The 14,159-nt window shown below is 41.1% G+C and overlaps 1 protein-coding gene across 2 annotated transcripts; it reads right to left on the bottom strand.

Moving 5' to 3' along the window:
* Window positions 1-7,938: 7,938 nt before the first annotated feature.
* Fam170a (family with sequence similarity 170 member A) lies at window positions 7,939-12,807 on the bottom strand. 2 transcript variants are annotated; one of them, XM_028777236.1, is made up of 5 exons: window positions 12,519-12,807; window positions 10,569-10,715; window positions 8,962-9,723; window positions 8,636-8,694; window positions 7,940-8,068 (listed from the first exon to the last, which is right to left on the bottom strand). In XM_028777236.1, exons 1-5 carry the CDS (start codon window positions 12,571-12,573, stop codon window positions 8,012-8,014), a joined length of 1,080 nt encoding a protein of 359 aa, XP_028633069.1. In that variant the 5' UTR covers window positions 12,574-12,807; the 3' UTR covers window positions 7,940-8,011. The 2 variants fall into 2 exon arrangements, with proteins under 2 accessions (XP_028633070.1, XP_028633069.1); XM_028777237.1 differs by lacking the exon at window positions 8,636-8,694 and having other exon boundaries at window positions 7,939-8,068.
* Window positions 12,808-14,159: the final 1,352 nt, after the last annotated feature.

The raw sequence follows: 14,159 nt of genomic DNA, 5'->3' as shown, positions 1-14,159 counted from the left end.
CATGTGCATATGTGGAAGCGATAACCAGGAGATCCCACTTAGCTGGTGTCCTGCTCTTCATCCTCCTTAGAGGATACATTTTGAACCTGTTGTCTGACTGTGTGCCAGACAACAATGAGATGTCAGAAACTTTAAAATGTCAAAGAGAATATTCTAACAAGAGTGACAAAATATTTAGAGATAAATAACAATATTAGCATAATAATGTATAACTTGTATAATACCACAAAGTGCACTGTAAACAATTTGTATAGATTTAAACGCATTTTCCTTTTGTTTTTTCTTTTTGTTTTTTTTCTTGGAGGAGGATTGTTTTGGTTTTGGTTTTGGTTTTAGTTTTGTTTTGTTTTGTTTTTTTGTGTTTTGTTTTGTTTTGTTTTGTTTTTTGAGACACTAGGTTTCTACAGAGCCCTGGCTCTCCTGGAACTTGCTATATAAACCAAGATGGCCTCAAATTCACAGAAATCTACTTTCCTCTGCCTTTTGAGTGCTGAGATAAAGGTGTACATCACCATGTCCAAATAAATTGCATTTTTAAAATATGAATGTTTAAAATCACTAAGCTAGTTGTTCAACAAATACTGTAAAAATTTTAAAGTTGAATAGAATAATAAAGAAGTAAAGAGTTAAGTATAATGAAATAATACAAACTACCAGCATTGCCAGACCATTCAGCTTCCATTGTTTAAATGGAAAATTCTGACAAACCAGGTAGAGCAACTGAGAAACTGAATAAGTAAATAATATGGAGAGACAATACAGTAGTAGCTGTATTAGTTACTTTCCTGTGCTGTGGCAAAATACCATGACCAAGGAAACTTACACAAGAAAGAGTTCAAAGGAGCTCGCAGCCAGGGTTAGAATCTATGATGGTGGAGTCAAGCATGACCACAGGCAGCTAAAGCAGCAGCTGAAGCACGTATCATCATCTGCAAGTAGGATGCAGAAAGGGGCAAGAGCACCTTTTGAAACCCTGAGCCCACCCCAGGGACGTATCTCCTCCAACAAGGCTATACCTCCTTTCTCTTCCTGAATAGTTCCATAACTGGGGACCAGATATTCAAGTACATGTGCAGGCCATTCTCATTTAAACCACCACGGTAGCAAATAAGTACAATAGAGTTTAGTTGGTTTTTGTTGTTGTTGCTTTGTTTTGTTTTGTTTTGTTTTGTTTTGTTTTGATGGGATCTCAAGTATCCCAGCCTGGACTTGAACTTGCTACCTAGTCAAAGAAGACCTAAAATTTATGATCTTCCTACCTCTATCTCATATATTGGGATTGCAGGTGACAAATGCCATATCTGATTTCCTGTTATTGGGGTATAATTTCAGGCTTCCTGCATACCAGCAAGCACTCTACCACCCAACCTATTTCCCCAGCCCTACAGTAGAGAATTTTTAATCAAAGGATACCATTGAAAAGTCATAAGTGACTTTGTACCAATAAATATGTTTGAAATAAAATAGAAAACAGAAAATTATGATGTTTCAAAAGAATTGACAAAACTTACATGATAAATTGAAATTATTAAGAATTACTTCTACTGAACTAATAATTAAAATATAGTCCATAGATTTTTTAATACATGTATGACATACAGGGTACTGTGATTATATTCACTTCCCACTCCACCTTATCCTCTGTTTCCCCTTCTTTCTCTCTGAACCCCTTTTCTTCCCAATTAGTCCCACAATGGCTATACCATTAAAGACAATGACTCATACTCTCCTCCCTCAGAAGCCATTAACAGTTAATAGTCCCTCGGGAATGAATGAAGCCTCAAGCCCATAGGTTTTTAAAGGAAAGTTTTATGACAATTTTATTCATTAAAAGATTAGGTGGTGAAGTGCATAATACATATTTGATAGTGAAAGCAGAACATCCAGTGTGAAGCTTCACAGCTTCAGCTCTAAATGGCTCTTATAGTTCTTACATCAGAACTTATCTATAGTTCTTAATTGGCTTATATAGTCTCTGGGTCTTATTAATTTCAGTATCTGATTTAGGTTTCTACTTGCAATATTTTTTATAATAAAGTTGAAAATTTTAAAAAAGATTAGTGATTAGTGAGAGAGCTTAGCAGGGAGAGATTTTTCCCACACAAGCCTGAGGACCTGAGTTCAATCCCCAAAACCCACAGTGGAAGAAGAAAACCCACTGCACAAAATTGTCCCCTGACATCTACAAATGCTTTATAACACCAGTACCCGTAGACACCAGATGATAAAATAATCATAATTTTTAAAAATTTTAAAAACTTACTATCTCTACCTGATACTCCTGAGAGCACATGTGTGTGGTCTATCTCCCATATCAAACTTATGCTACATTGCTCCATACAGGCACTACACAGACCCAATGACATCAAAAAGATGCTAAACAATATAGGCTTCAAGGTGGATAATGCCAAGCTCAACAAGGTCACTAATGAGCAGAAAGGAGCAAGAAAAACATTAAAAACGCCATTGTCCAGGATGTAGGAAAGCTAACTAGTGTGATGTGGGAAGACTGAGGTCCCCTCTGTGTCCTCTGCCACATCAGCTCTTGCTACTACAGTGGAGAAGACAAGAGGAAGGAGGAGTCAGAAGAGCCAAACGAAGACACAGGATTTGCCTTCTTGGATTAAATTCCTGTTCCCCTACAAGAGTGCATGTCTTATGTAAATAAATAAATAAACTTAAAAGATTACATATGATTATAATCCAAGAGGAAAAGAGATGGGAAATGTGGGGCATCAGAAGAGAAGATGTATACAAAAAATGCAAAGAACAAACATTATATCCTTGCTTAATATCCTACTTTTGAGTAGTTATAAAAATGCTAAGTTTCTTAATAGAAAGGGAATGGAGACCTTTATTAAGAGAAAACTGAGGAACAGCCCTGAATGCATTGGCACAAGAGACAACTTGCTGAAGAGACTCCAGTAGCACAGATGCCAATTTGAGCAATTAATAAATAGGACCTCATGAAATTGAAAAACTTCCATAAGGCAAAGGGCACCATCAATAGGAAAAAAATGAAACCTACAAAATGGGAAAAGAGTTTTACCAATTCAACATCCGATAGAGAGCTAGTATCCAAAATAGAGAAATTAAATATCAAAAAAACAAATAACCCAATTCAAAAATGGGGATCAGATCTTAACGAAGAATTCTCAATGGAGCAATCACAAATAGCAGTGAAACACTTAAAGAAATGTCCAATAAGCCATCGAGGAAATAAAAATCAAATGTAATAGAGATTTCATCTTACACCTGTCAGATGACTAAGATCAATAACAAAAGTGACAGCGCACACTGGTAAGGATGGGGAGCAAGGGGGACACTCCTCCATTGCTGGTGAGAATGCAAACTTGTACAACCACTTGATAAATATCATAGCTCCTCAGAAAATTGGGAATTGATCTACCTCAAGAACTACAGGATGCCACTCTTGGGCATAAACCGAAAGGACGCTCTGTTCTACCACAAGAGCACTTGCTTAGCCATATTCACTGTACCTTTATTTATAATAGCCAGAAACTGGGAACAACCTAGATATCCCCAAATGAAAGAATAAATAAAGAAAATGTGGTAGGTACATTTACTCGGCTGTTTAAAAAAAAAAAGGCATCATAAAATTTACAAGCAAATGAATGGAACTAGGAAAAAAATCATCCTGAGTGAGGTACTCCAGACCCAGAAAGATAGATGTGTATTCTCTTATAACAGGATATTAGCCATTAAATAAATGATAACCAAGTTACAATTCATAGACCTAGAGATGATAAGTAAAGAGGAGGTGTGTAGGGAAGATTCGTGGATCTCCCTGGTAGGGAAAAATAGACTAGATTCTAAGGGAAGACTGTGGGTGGATGTGTGAGTGGGTGCTTGGGTCTGGAGCAGGTGGTAGGAAGTGGAAATCAGGTAGCAGGAAGGTGAAGATGGGGTGGAGAGAGAGAGTACAGGGAGAGACTACTGAAATGGGGGGGGGGAACATTTGAGACAGTGTGGAAACCTAGTAACAGTGGAAACTTCCTGGAATCTATAAACGTGATCCTAATGAGGACTCCTAGTTATGAGGGGTATGGAGTCTCAACTAGCCAACTCTTGTGGCCAATGAGGCTTCCAAAGGTGGGACTTGGTTGCATTCAATTGAGTGCTTGGCCAAGGAGTCCTATGGAAATCCCCAAACAACCCAGGCTACTGCTAAGACAAAAAGTTACTCTCTAAAATACGGCAGGGCCCCATTGCCAAGGAAAACATCCACGCCCTCATTGAACATGAAAAAGTCAATCTGGTGCCCACATGAGCCTTCACCCCTACATTCTAATCTTTCTGGTGCAGAAAGGTACTCTGCAGGCTTATGAAAAAGAAATATGGACACCAACCCAGCCTCAAAACCTTTGTCCTACAATCTACCCTGTCTGCAGAACATGCTAGGGCAATGGTGGAGAACTTGCTCATGTAGCTAAAAAAATCCCCTGATTTAAGGACCTCTCTACCAGAAGAAACCTATAACTGACATTGCTTGGTTAACCAAGAGCCCAGAGACTAGATATCCCAGAAACTTAGGTAAAACCAAAAGCTACTGGTCTAAAGTAGAATCAATGATTCCCAATGATATTGTGCTGTGGTCATAGATCAGTGCCTTATCCAGTCATCAAAGAGGCTTCATCCTGTATCAGATGAGAACAGATGCAGGGACCCACAGCCAAACATTGTGTACAGAGAGTCTATATCGGAGGTCTCCATCAAATCCCTCCCCTCCAAGCTCAGGGAATCCCATGGAAAAGGAGACAGAAAGATTGTAGGAGCCAGAGGGGACGGAGGACACCAGGAGAAGACAACCCTTTGGATCAACTAAGCAACGCAAATATGAGCTCACAGAGACTGAAGCAGCAAGCACAGGGCCTTCATGGATCTGCAAGAGACCTCTGCATATATGTTATAACTATTAACTTATACAGGACTCCTGACTGTGAGAACCAGTGAGTCTCTGACTCTTGGGCTGCCTTGTCCAACTTTGGTATGATAATTTTTGCTTCATCTTATATTTTATTTTTGTCATGTCTGGTTGTTATCTCTTAGAAGCCTGTTCTTTTTGAATGAGAGACAGAAATGGAGGGGATGAGAGGTTGGGAGAAGCTGGAAGGAGTAGAGAGAGGGGAAACTGTAATCAGCGTATATTATTGCATGAGAGAAGAATCTGTTTTTATAAAAGAAAACGGGAGAGAGAAAACAGCAATGAGTGAAAAGCAGCTTGTATTAGGGAAGTGAGAATGTTCGATATTCAAACCAGATGTTAAGAAATAGCAAAAAACGGTCTGGATAGATACAAAAATTTATAAAATTAGTACTCATTTAAAAATATTATCTTGCTGGGCAGTGGTGGTGCATGCCTTTAATCCCAGCACTTGGGAGGCAGAGGCAGGTGGATTTCTGAGTTTGAGGCCAGCCTGGTCTACAGAGTGAGTTCCAGGACAGCCCGGGCTATAAAGAGAAACCCTGTCTCAAATATATATACATATATATATATATATATATATATATATATATATATATATCTCTTTATTATCTTTATGATCATTATAATTTTATATTGAATCAAAGGTCCCATCATAACCAGAAGAGCAAGGAAACTTAAGGAGAAGTAAACAAATGCAAAGAATTGAGTAAACCTAATATTTATTTTTGTTTAAAACAATTGAATATTTAAGACTATTCAGATATAATAGCATTCTTTTACAAGGAGGATATTTCAACCAACTTGCTACCTGTGTGATCAATACTAAAAATTTGCATTAATAATAAATTTCAACATGTTACAGGAAAAAAATCTCAAAGGGAACAAAAAAGAAAAGACTAACATAAAAACACTAAACCCCAGAGTTGGAAAACAGTTGTAAAGAAATATATCAATTTGTTTTAGTTAGGGTTTTACTGCTGTGAACAGACACCATGACCAAGCCAACTCTTATAAGGACAACATTTAATTGGGGCTGGCTTACATATTCAGAGGTTCAGTCCATTACCATCAAGGCTAGAGCATGGCAGTGTGCAGGCAGGCATGATGCAGGAGGAACTGAGAGTTCTACATCTTCATCTGAAAGTCACTAGGAGAAGACTGGCTTCCAGGAAGCTAGGACGAGGGCCTTAAAGCCCACGCCCACAGTGACACACTTCCTCCAACAAGGCCACAACATCTAAATAGTGCCAGACCCTGAGCCTAACCAGCACGAAATCATTATGGAAAACAAGAAAAACAACTAGAGCAGAAAAAAGAGGGAATGCACTGTATCAATAGTTGTGAATTTATTGTGTGTGTCCTTGGGCACAGCAGTGAACTCCTAGGCACAAATCCTAGAGCGGCTTGGGCTCAACTTGTTTTCAATACAGGAAATATACAAATTATTAACCTCCCATTCAAAGTCACAGGGTCAAACCAGATAAAATCCCAACACAAAGAAGAGAAAGCAGACATGAGGTCCCATTCCTAACCAAAAAGCTATTCTCAACTGATAGCTGCTGATTTTCATTTTTAAGGTTCTTTTGTGGGGCTTCCATTTTTTGAGAGCCAGAAAAAGAAAGAGAGAGAAGAAAAACATAAAGGTGGGTAGGTTCTGAGAGAAACCGAAGGAGGAAAAGGAATACGATCAAAATATATGAATTTTTTTAACTAAATAAAAATAAGAGACTAATTTATAAATAAGTGTAAGATTGGTATATTGGTAGGATTAGTTATAAAATAACACTAAAACTAACATACTAAAAATACTTGAATAAAACTGATAACCCACAAAATGTAGGAATGGGACCTCATATCCACTTCTTCTCTGTGTTGGGATTTTGGTCTAATTTGAACCTGTGATTTTGAATGGGAGGTAAATAGTTTTGAATGGGAGTTTTATATATCTCCTCTATTCAAAAGCTAGTTGAGCCCAAGTCTCTCTAGGACTTGTGCCTAGGTCATTGCTGTGCCCAAGTGCAAGTTGATACATTAAGTGTGTATGCATGTAAGACAGTGAGACAATGGAATGCGTTTGTATCTGAAATCCTTTTGACTTCAAACCCTTTGCAAGAGAAACAACATAATAAAGTTACTGCAGCTACAAGGTGGCACCACTGATGTCTATTATCAAAAATGTCGCACACATTGAAAATACTTGCCAATAAAAACATAGTCAAACAAAAGCCTTACAACCAAAAGCCTCGGGCTGGTAACTGTGCCTCACAGTGAGGAAGGGATGCCGAGAGGGCCGCACTCAGAATCACAAGCCACTGTGGAGTGCATCTGGGTGGGTTTCTGAGAATGGGCTTGAATTACACCGTTTTAATTTTGTTGAGAAATTCAAATGTGTAGTTTACTTACATAATTTTCACCCCTACTCATCGACCCTATGTAACTCCTCCCAAGGCCAGGCATGAATTCCCTCCTGTTGAGCAGGCCTTAACCAACTCATAAGACTTTGGAGTTAGGTATTGTTGTATTTGAACTAACAAACTCTAGACTTCACACCATTTATTTCTAACTCTGCCTGTCCTCTAGGTTCCGTTCTTGCTCTATTCAGATTCTGAGACATATTGCTGACCCTCAGCTTTCAAAGACTGTAAACAATCTCACAACTGGCATTAAAATCAGTCTTCAGTGCCTCCTGTCTCTCTATTGTTCCGGTGGGAGGTAGCAGTGGTGGGCTGAAAGGTGGTGAGGTCAGATTTTGAATGTATAAAGTCTGTATAAAGAAAGAATAAAAATAAGGGGGGAAATACATTTTTAACTCATATGGATGAAACAGGGTGCTAAGTGGAAGATTTAGAAAGTACAGAGTTGTAGCCTCAGTCTGGGGGCCCCACAGTCTAGAGCAGACACGTATTAATGCTGGATTGCAACCTCCTTGACCAAGGTCTAGAGGTGGGGAGGTGGGCAGTTAGAGTATTTTGCCAAGAAAGTACCCAGGCACAGTTTGGAAAACAAGCTTTATTGCATAGGATGTTTATGTGTTCGACGGAGTGTTGTTCTTTTCCTCTTCCTTTACACTACTGGCATTCTGTCTGCTGCCACTGTTGTCTCGATGGTCCTTTCTTCTTCCTGAGATTGAGAAAATATGGTAGAACAGGAAGATGTGAGAAACACTGTGACTGCTGCTTGTCAGTTATCCTTTACTGTTACTTAATTCCACAGTTATGAACTCACCACAGTGAGTTCATTTCCAGATCCACTGCAACAACATAAGCGTTCTAGAATATTCCCAGCTTTCCTGAGACCTCACTTCCATGTGGCTCCCTTTCCCCTCTCTACAGTTCCATCTTTCCTACCACCTTATGACCATGGGCCACTAAGCTCTCAACTCAGACTGAACACTTTCAGAGCCAAACTTCTGATCCTGCTGGGTCCACATCCTCTCTTCAGGCCATCCCTGGTCCCTGAGATTGTGCTGAGCTATCTGCTTAGAGGGACAACAGCACTTCCTCTTAAAGCAGAGGACAATCACATAGAAAAAAAAAAAGTTCCCAGTCAAAGCTCTGCAGTTTCTCACGTAAATAAATACAGGTCAATTTCCCTAGAACTGAGTGTGCCTCGAAACAGCTCAGCACAGCCCTGCTCTCTGTTCTGTACGCTTCCTAGTCTATAAGCTTTCTCTTCCTGTGGCCTTACCTCTCCCAAGAAAGGGCCACCCCATCTTGCAGGTTCTTCTGACTCAGGAATCTCAGTGGCTGTGTGGAAACCAAAATAATGACACTTCTTAATGAGGAAAGGTGCTCTTTTGACCCTTAGAAATGATCCGAACTTCCTGCAGGAACTGGAAAGCTCGGGACAAATCCCAATTTACAGTCGTGTAAGATTCCTGAGCAAGAAGCAGAGGGCCTGGTTAATCCCCCTTCCATCATTCCCAGAGCTGACAAAACCCCCCTCTCTTCCTGATGGAGGTGCAAGCCTACACTGGAGGGACAGATTGCTCAGCAAACCCAACCCGTGCTCACTTCTGTCCTTTGGAGAATCAAACACACAGCCTGGACATTGGCTCCAAGGTTTCTTCACACCAACATCTTCCTCTGTGGGCTGCTGTTCCTCGGCCTTCTTTTCCACGGGTTTTTCTTTTTCCTCATTGTGATCCTCTTCCTCCTCCTGGGTGCTCTCTGATTCCACATTGCCAATCAGCTGAGCCATGGTGAGATGGAACACATGGCAGCTGAAGCCTTCCCTGATCCCATACTGCACGTGCTCTTGGAGACTCTCCATGGTGGCGAAGACCCTGCAGCAGGCCATGCACCTGAAGCCATTCTCCATGGTCACCAGCCAGTCAGGTGTCTTGGCCCTGGGTCTCTCTTCAACCATGGGAGACCCTGGTGGGCTGTCTGACTCTGGTTTTTCCTCATGTTCTTTCTCTTCCCCAATGGGTTCACTGTCCGACAGGAGGTTTCTGGTGGACACTTCAGAGGGTGGAGTACCTACCCATACACCCTCAGGAAGGGTAGCTTCTTCCATCCTTGGCTGCTTTTCTAGGGACTCTGAGGTTTCCTTTGTGTCCCAGGAGATGGCCACACCTTTTTTCATTTGTACCTGCATGTAGTATATTTTCATCCCCCTCTCCTCCTTGTTTATACACAGAGAGGACACACAAGTCTTATACGATGGACAGGACGAGGAGGCCTGTTGTGAGGGGGCAGTAGTCGCCTTTCCTTCTGGGACCTGGTCTAGTGATGATCTAGGCTTGGAACTGTCTTGTAGCAATTTCCGGGTTCCTGGGAATTGAAATTAGAAATATAAGAGCATCTGCAGAGAGAAAGCTTAGGGACCATGAGTGACATCAGTGTGACACAGGAAAAGATACCTTGGGGTGATATGATTGAATGATGAGCTTGGTATTTGCCTTATAAGGTGCTATACACGCTGCAGCCTTTTATATATAAGGATATCCGCAGGTAGTGTGTACTTAAGAGTGTGGAGTATGATAGTGAGGAGTAAAGACGGGATGAAATGGAGGTAGATTCTGTATAACATGAAGATGGGCTCCTGTGACCTCATCGGTGTGGTTTTTGTACAGCATGGGCTATGGTGTCTGAGAATACCATCATGGGTTGTGCATTTTCATAATGTGTATGAACTGAGAATGTTTGTATCTGTGTGGGGTATGGCTCTGTGTAAAGTCTATGAGTCTGTGCTGGGTAAACTATGTCTGTGTCCTCTAAAGTGATGTCTATGCTGAAGAACTATGCAGAACACTGAAGACAAATCCAAAGGCAGAAGCCACATAACTCCTCTAAAGTTGCTTCTCTGGTCCCTTGGCCTGCTGTCCCAAGCCAGACCCTTCTAGCCACTGTTTCATGACTTCTCACCATGATGGCATCATGGATCAGGATCTCCCAGACCAAATTGCAGCTCCCTTGGTAGCTCTGAATTTCATCTAAGCGCCTGATGAACCTGATGAACCTTCAGAACCCTGACCACCCCCAACTTCCCTGGGCTTCCTCTCAGCCTTATCCTAGAATCTATATGCCTTCTTCACTGTATCCTGAGCCCCATACCCCAAGAGTTTCACCCAAGAAGCCCCATACCCAAAGCGTGTCACACCCAAGGAGCCTCGCACCCTTACTACGATGGATGAACTTGTGTGGAGAAGAAACACAGGAGAAGTATTCGGAGGCAGAGGAGACCTCCCCTACCCCTGGGCTCTGGGCTTTGGCCACTCCAGTGGATTCAGGCTGAGCGATATCCTCTTGTGACTTTGAAATTCCTGAGGAAGGTATGAAAGGCACAAAGATATGGTGTTTGGTCATGTTTGTACTTCACTTACGTATCCAATAAATATTTACTGGTGTCTGACACAAAACTATTACAATAAAAACACGTCTTGGAATCTGGCCCTAATGGATACTCTAGTCTTTATAGGATATTTAGGAAACACACTCGCACACACATACATGGTAGAGAAAACCATATCACACATGGACTATGTGTGCACATGGTAAAGGAATGGTATGTTTGTATAGCCATTTGTTCTCAGAGTTCAGAGGTATGGGACATCTTTCTGCATCAGGGCACATATGGGACATGTGTGGCTCTCATATAGCAGCCCCTTGTGAGAGCTCTGTATATATTATCACATACACCGTTAGCCAGGTCTAGGTAAAGATACAGAAACTGTAGCTTACATCCTTTACAGTTGGTGACACTCTTCTCACCCTTACATCTATTGTTTCCCCCAATAAGAATACCTAGACAAAACTTTCTAAAATATGAAGGTAAATGGTAGAGTTAAACCCATTGCCCTTATTTTCCAGTGGATTACAGTGAGAATTTGACAGTGCTTTGAGCCACTGTTTATGGGCTCAGCCCATGGTCTTCAGGCCCTAGAGCTCATGGAAGTTGCTGGGCTCTACTGCAGGCAAAATCTTCCCTCCAAGCCTCTTGGTGGGGTTCCATTCTGCTCCATTCCTACATGTGACTAGCCTTTCATAGCAAGCTGCTTCTTTTTAAAATTTGTTAATCTATTCATTTTTATTTTATGTGTTTGAATGTTTTGCCTGCATTTATATATGTCTACCGTGTAAATTCCTGGTGCCCAAAGTGGTTTTAAAAAGGGCATCTGATTCCCTGAAACTTGAGTTATCAATGGTTGTGAGCTACCATGTGGGTTCTGGGAATGGAAACCAGGTCCTCTTATAAGATCAATAAATCCTCTAAACCACTGAGCCATCTCTCCAGCCCACATGGTGTTTATTTGTTTGTTTGTTTGTTTGTTTTTACATTTAGTAATTGACGTTATCATGCATCCTAGGATATAAACCAGCAACTATCAGCGACTTCTGCTTTTCTTAGGGTCCTAGTGAGTTTCACCCTGTCTGATATAACCTTGATCTCTTATGAGGCCCTTCCCTTCCTTTCCATTTCCTCTGGAAAGTTTAAACCTGTACATCCACAAACTCTAATGGACCACTTAAAAATTCTTTCTATTCAAGGAATAAAATTTTCATGATTTCAATATAACAAGCACCCTGACAAACTCTTAACCTTTTGACTAAGCATTTTATTTCTCAAATATTCCTCAACAAGGCCCTTTAACTCGTTGGGCTACTTTTTACTCTTTCCTAAAAGACTCAGTGAAACTCTCTTTTTTATCAATCCTCATCACAGCTCCAACCCATCATTCCTAGGGGGAAAACAAAATGAATGCAAGATACGCACACAGAAAGGGATCACAGAAAATCTGCACCTGAGTCATATAGCTGGGACCTCAGCAAGCCTGGAGTCCCTGGTTCCAAATGCCAGTGCCCGGGAAATGCCAGTGACCAGAAAGGAAGTTCATAAAACAACACAACTGACTGTTTTTCTGTCGTGGGCATTGGAACTCTGTGCACTGTCTCGCACCACGAAAACCCCTGAGATAGATCCGGCAGCATCCGCTGATAGGAGATCTCTGCCTCTTCTGCTTCATCTGAATCCTCCCCAGTCACCCCTTCCTAGCGGAAGCCCAAGCTTCCCGGCATCCCTCGTGCCCCAAGCCACGCTGCCCACCATCTACCTCCTGAATTCTCACCAGCTTCCTTTGACTCTTCAATTTCCAGATGTTTCCTCTTTTGTCGCCGTTTCATGGTGTCAGATAGAATAGTCCCTTCGAGGATACTTAAAAGTCCAAAGTCACCTTTTCCCTGCAGGTTGGCTGACCCTTTTTGGCCTTCAGGAAATCCGTTGAGATAATTCAACACAAATTAAAAGGAGTTAAGTCTCTTAACTGGCTGAAGAACTCAGATTATTTAATCAAACAGCAGCCCTGCCCAGTGTTCACCACGCTGCATGGCTGTTAAGGGTCAAAGGTCACGGGGCCTACTGGAGGATTCTCAATGATGACATCAGAGCATTCTATAGACCTCAGTCTGACACAGCGTCTGCAGCTTCATAAACCCTGTTTGCAAGAACAATTCCTTTCCTCCAATGGAACCTCTCTAAGGAATTCAATTCTCGTCTCTCAATTGTGGCAGAATATTTTTAGATGTTAACATGTTTCTATTTCCTTTTTTTTTTCTTTTCTCCTTTTATTTCACCCTTTCATTTCTGTCCTTAAGCAGGTAGCAAGCTTTGTGCTCGTTGTTTCAGAGCAGAGGTATTGGCAGAACAGAAACTGTTAATAAATTGTCTTTAAAGCACCAAACTTCGCAGAAAACAGAATACTGGACCAGAAATATAACATAGGCACTTTTTTTTAGATTATATATTTACTCTCTCCTTATTCTACTGACAGTGTGAAACTACCAATTAGATCAGAGGTCTATGTAAACACCGGGAAAGAAGGGCCTTGATGTGGAGCTGGGAGATAGATACAAGAAAATGCCAAAAGGAGACTGCTGTGTTGTTCAAATAACAACCATGCCAACCTGCCCTACTTAAAGTCCAGGAACCAGGGCAGCCAGGAACTCTGGTGGGTACCCTCAAAGCCACAGTCCTGCATGACTTCCAAAAAGTGATGGGTAGAAATATACAGAAAGCATTAACAGAACCAAAGCTTAAATTGGCAGTTAAATGGGGTTGTGAACAGGGAAATGACACATTCTTTCTGGCAGATATTCTCCAGAGGTAATGCTGCTAGACTCCTGTATCTAACTGCTGCCAAGTAAAGCCACTCTAGGTTGACCTTAGGGAGCAGCCTTGGGCAAATGTGGGCACACTGCGTATTGAAGAGCCTACATACAATGCAGATGTAGTGAGATCACTACCCATCCTTTAAATCAGACTATTTGTAGGTTTTAAGGAATCCTAAAGTGATTTTTGCATTGGAGAATATAGTCTGATATAGCTATAAGGAAAAAAAAATTCTCTGTTTATAAGGGAATGGATGCCAAAGCTAAGATGTATAAAGAGAAAACTACAGAGAAAGTTCTTGCTAATGTTTGTGGAGCAGCACATGTCTGTAGCACCTGGAACTAGCTGTCCTTTAAATAGCAAACATGATATCAAAAACCAAAATTGGTGTTGTTTTATGTTATCTGTCACCTCTAAGACAAAGATGGCCTCTCTTTCTTCTACCTCATACTGACGTCCTTCCTGACTACCAATTGTTCCACATGATCTTTAAAGAATCTGGGAAAAACATGAACCAGGCATTCCTATGCTAGTCAGAGCCTCCAACCTAGAAGTAGACTTTAAAGTACAAACATTCAGCATTATGGATCCAGAAGTAAGA

The sequence above is a fragment of the Grammomys surdaster genome, unplaced genomic scaffold (assembly GCF_004785775.1).
Source record: "Grammomys surdaster isolate TR1022 unplaced genomic scaffold, NIH_TR_1.0 278, whole genome shotgun sequence".
In the NCBI taxonomy this organism is placed as follows: Eukaryota; Metazoa; Chordata; class Mammalia; order Rodentia; family Muridae; genus Grammomys; species Grammomys surdaster.
The sequence above is the reverse complement of the archived record's forward strand: the minus strand, read 5'-3'. Positions and strand labels throughout refer to the sequence as shown.

Coding starts and splice junctions, on each gene's coding strand:
- Fam170a (XM_028777236.1), bottom strand. CDS start 12,573: ATGAAACGGCGACAAAAGAGGAAACATCTGGAAATTGAAGAGTCAAAG. Junction 10,716..12,518: donor TGAAGAGTCAAAGGAAGCTG/GTGAGAATTCAG, acceptor TACCTTCCTCAG/GAATTTCAAAGTCACAAGAG. Junction 9,724..10,568: donor GTTCATCCATCGTAGTAAGG/GTGCGAGGCTCC, acceptor TTCAATTCCCAG/GAACCCGGAAATTGCTACAA.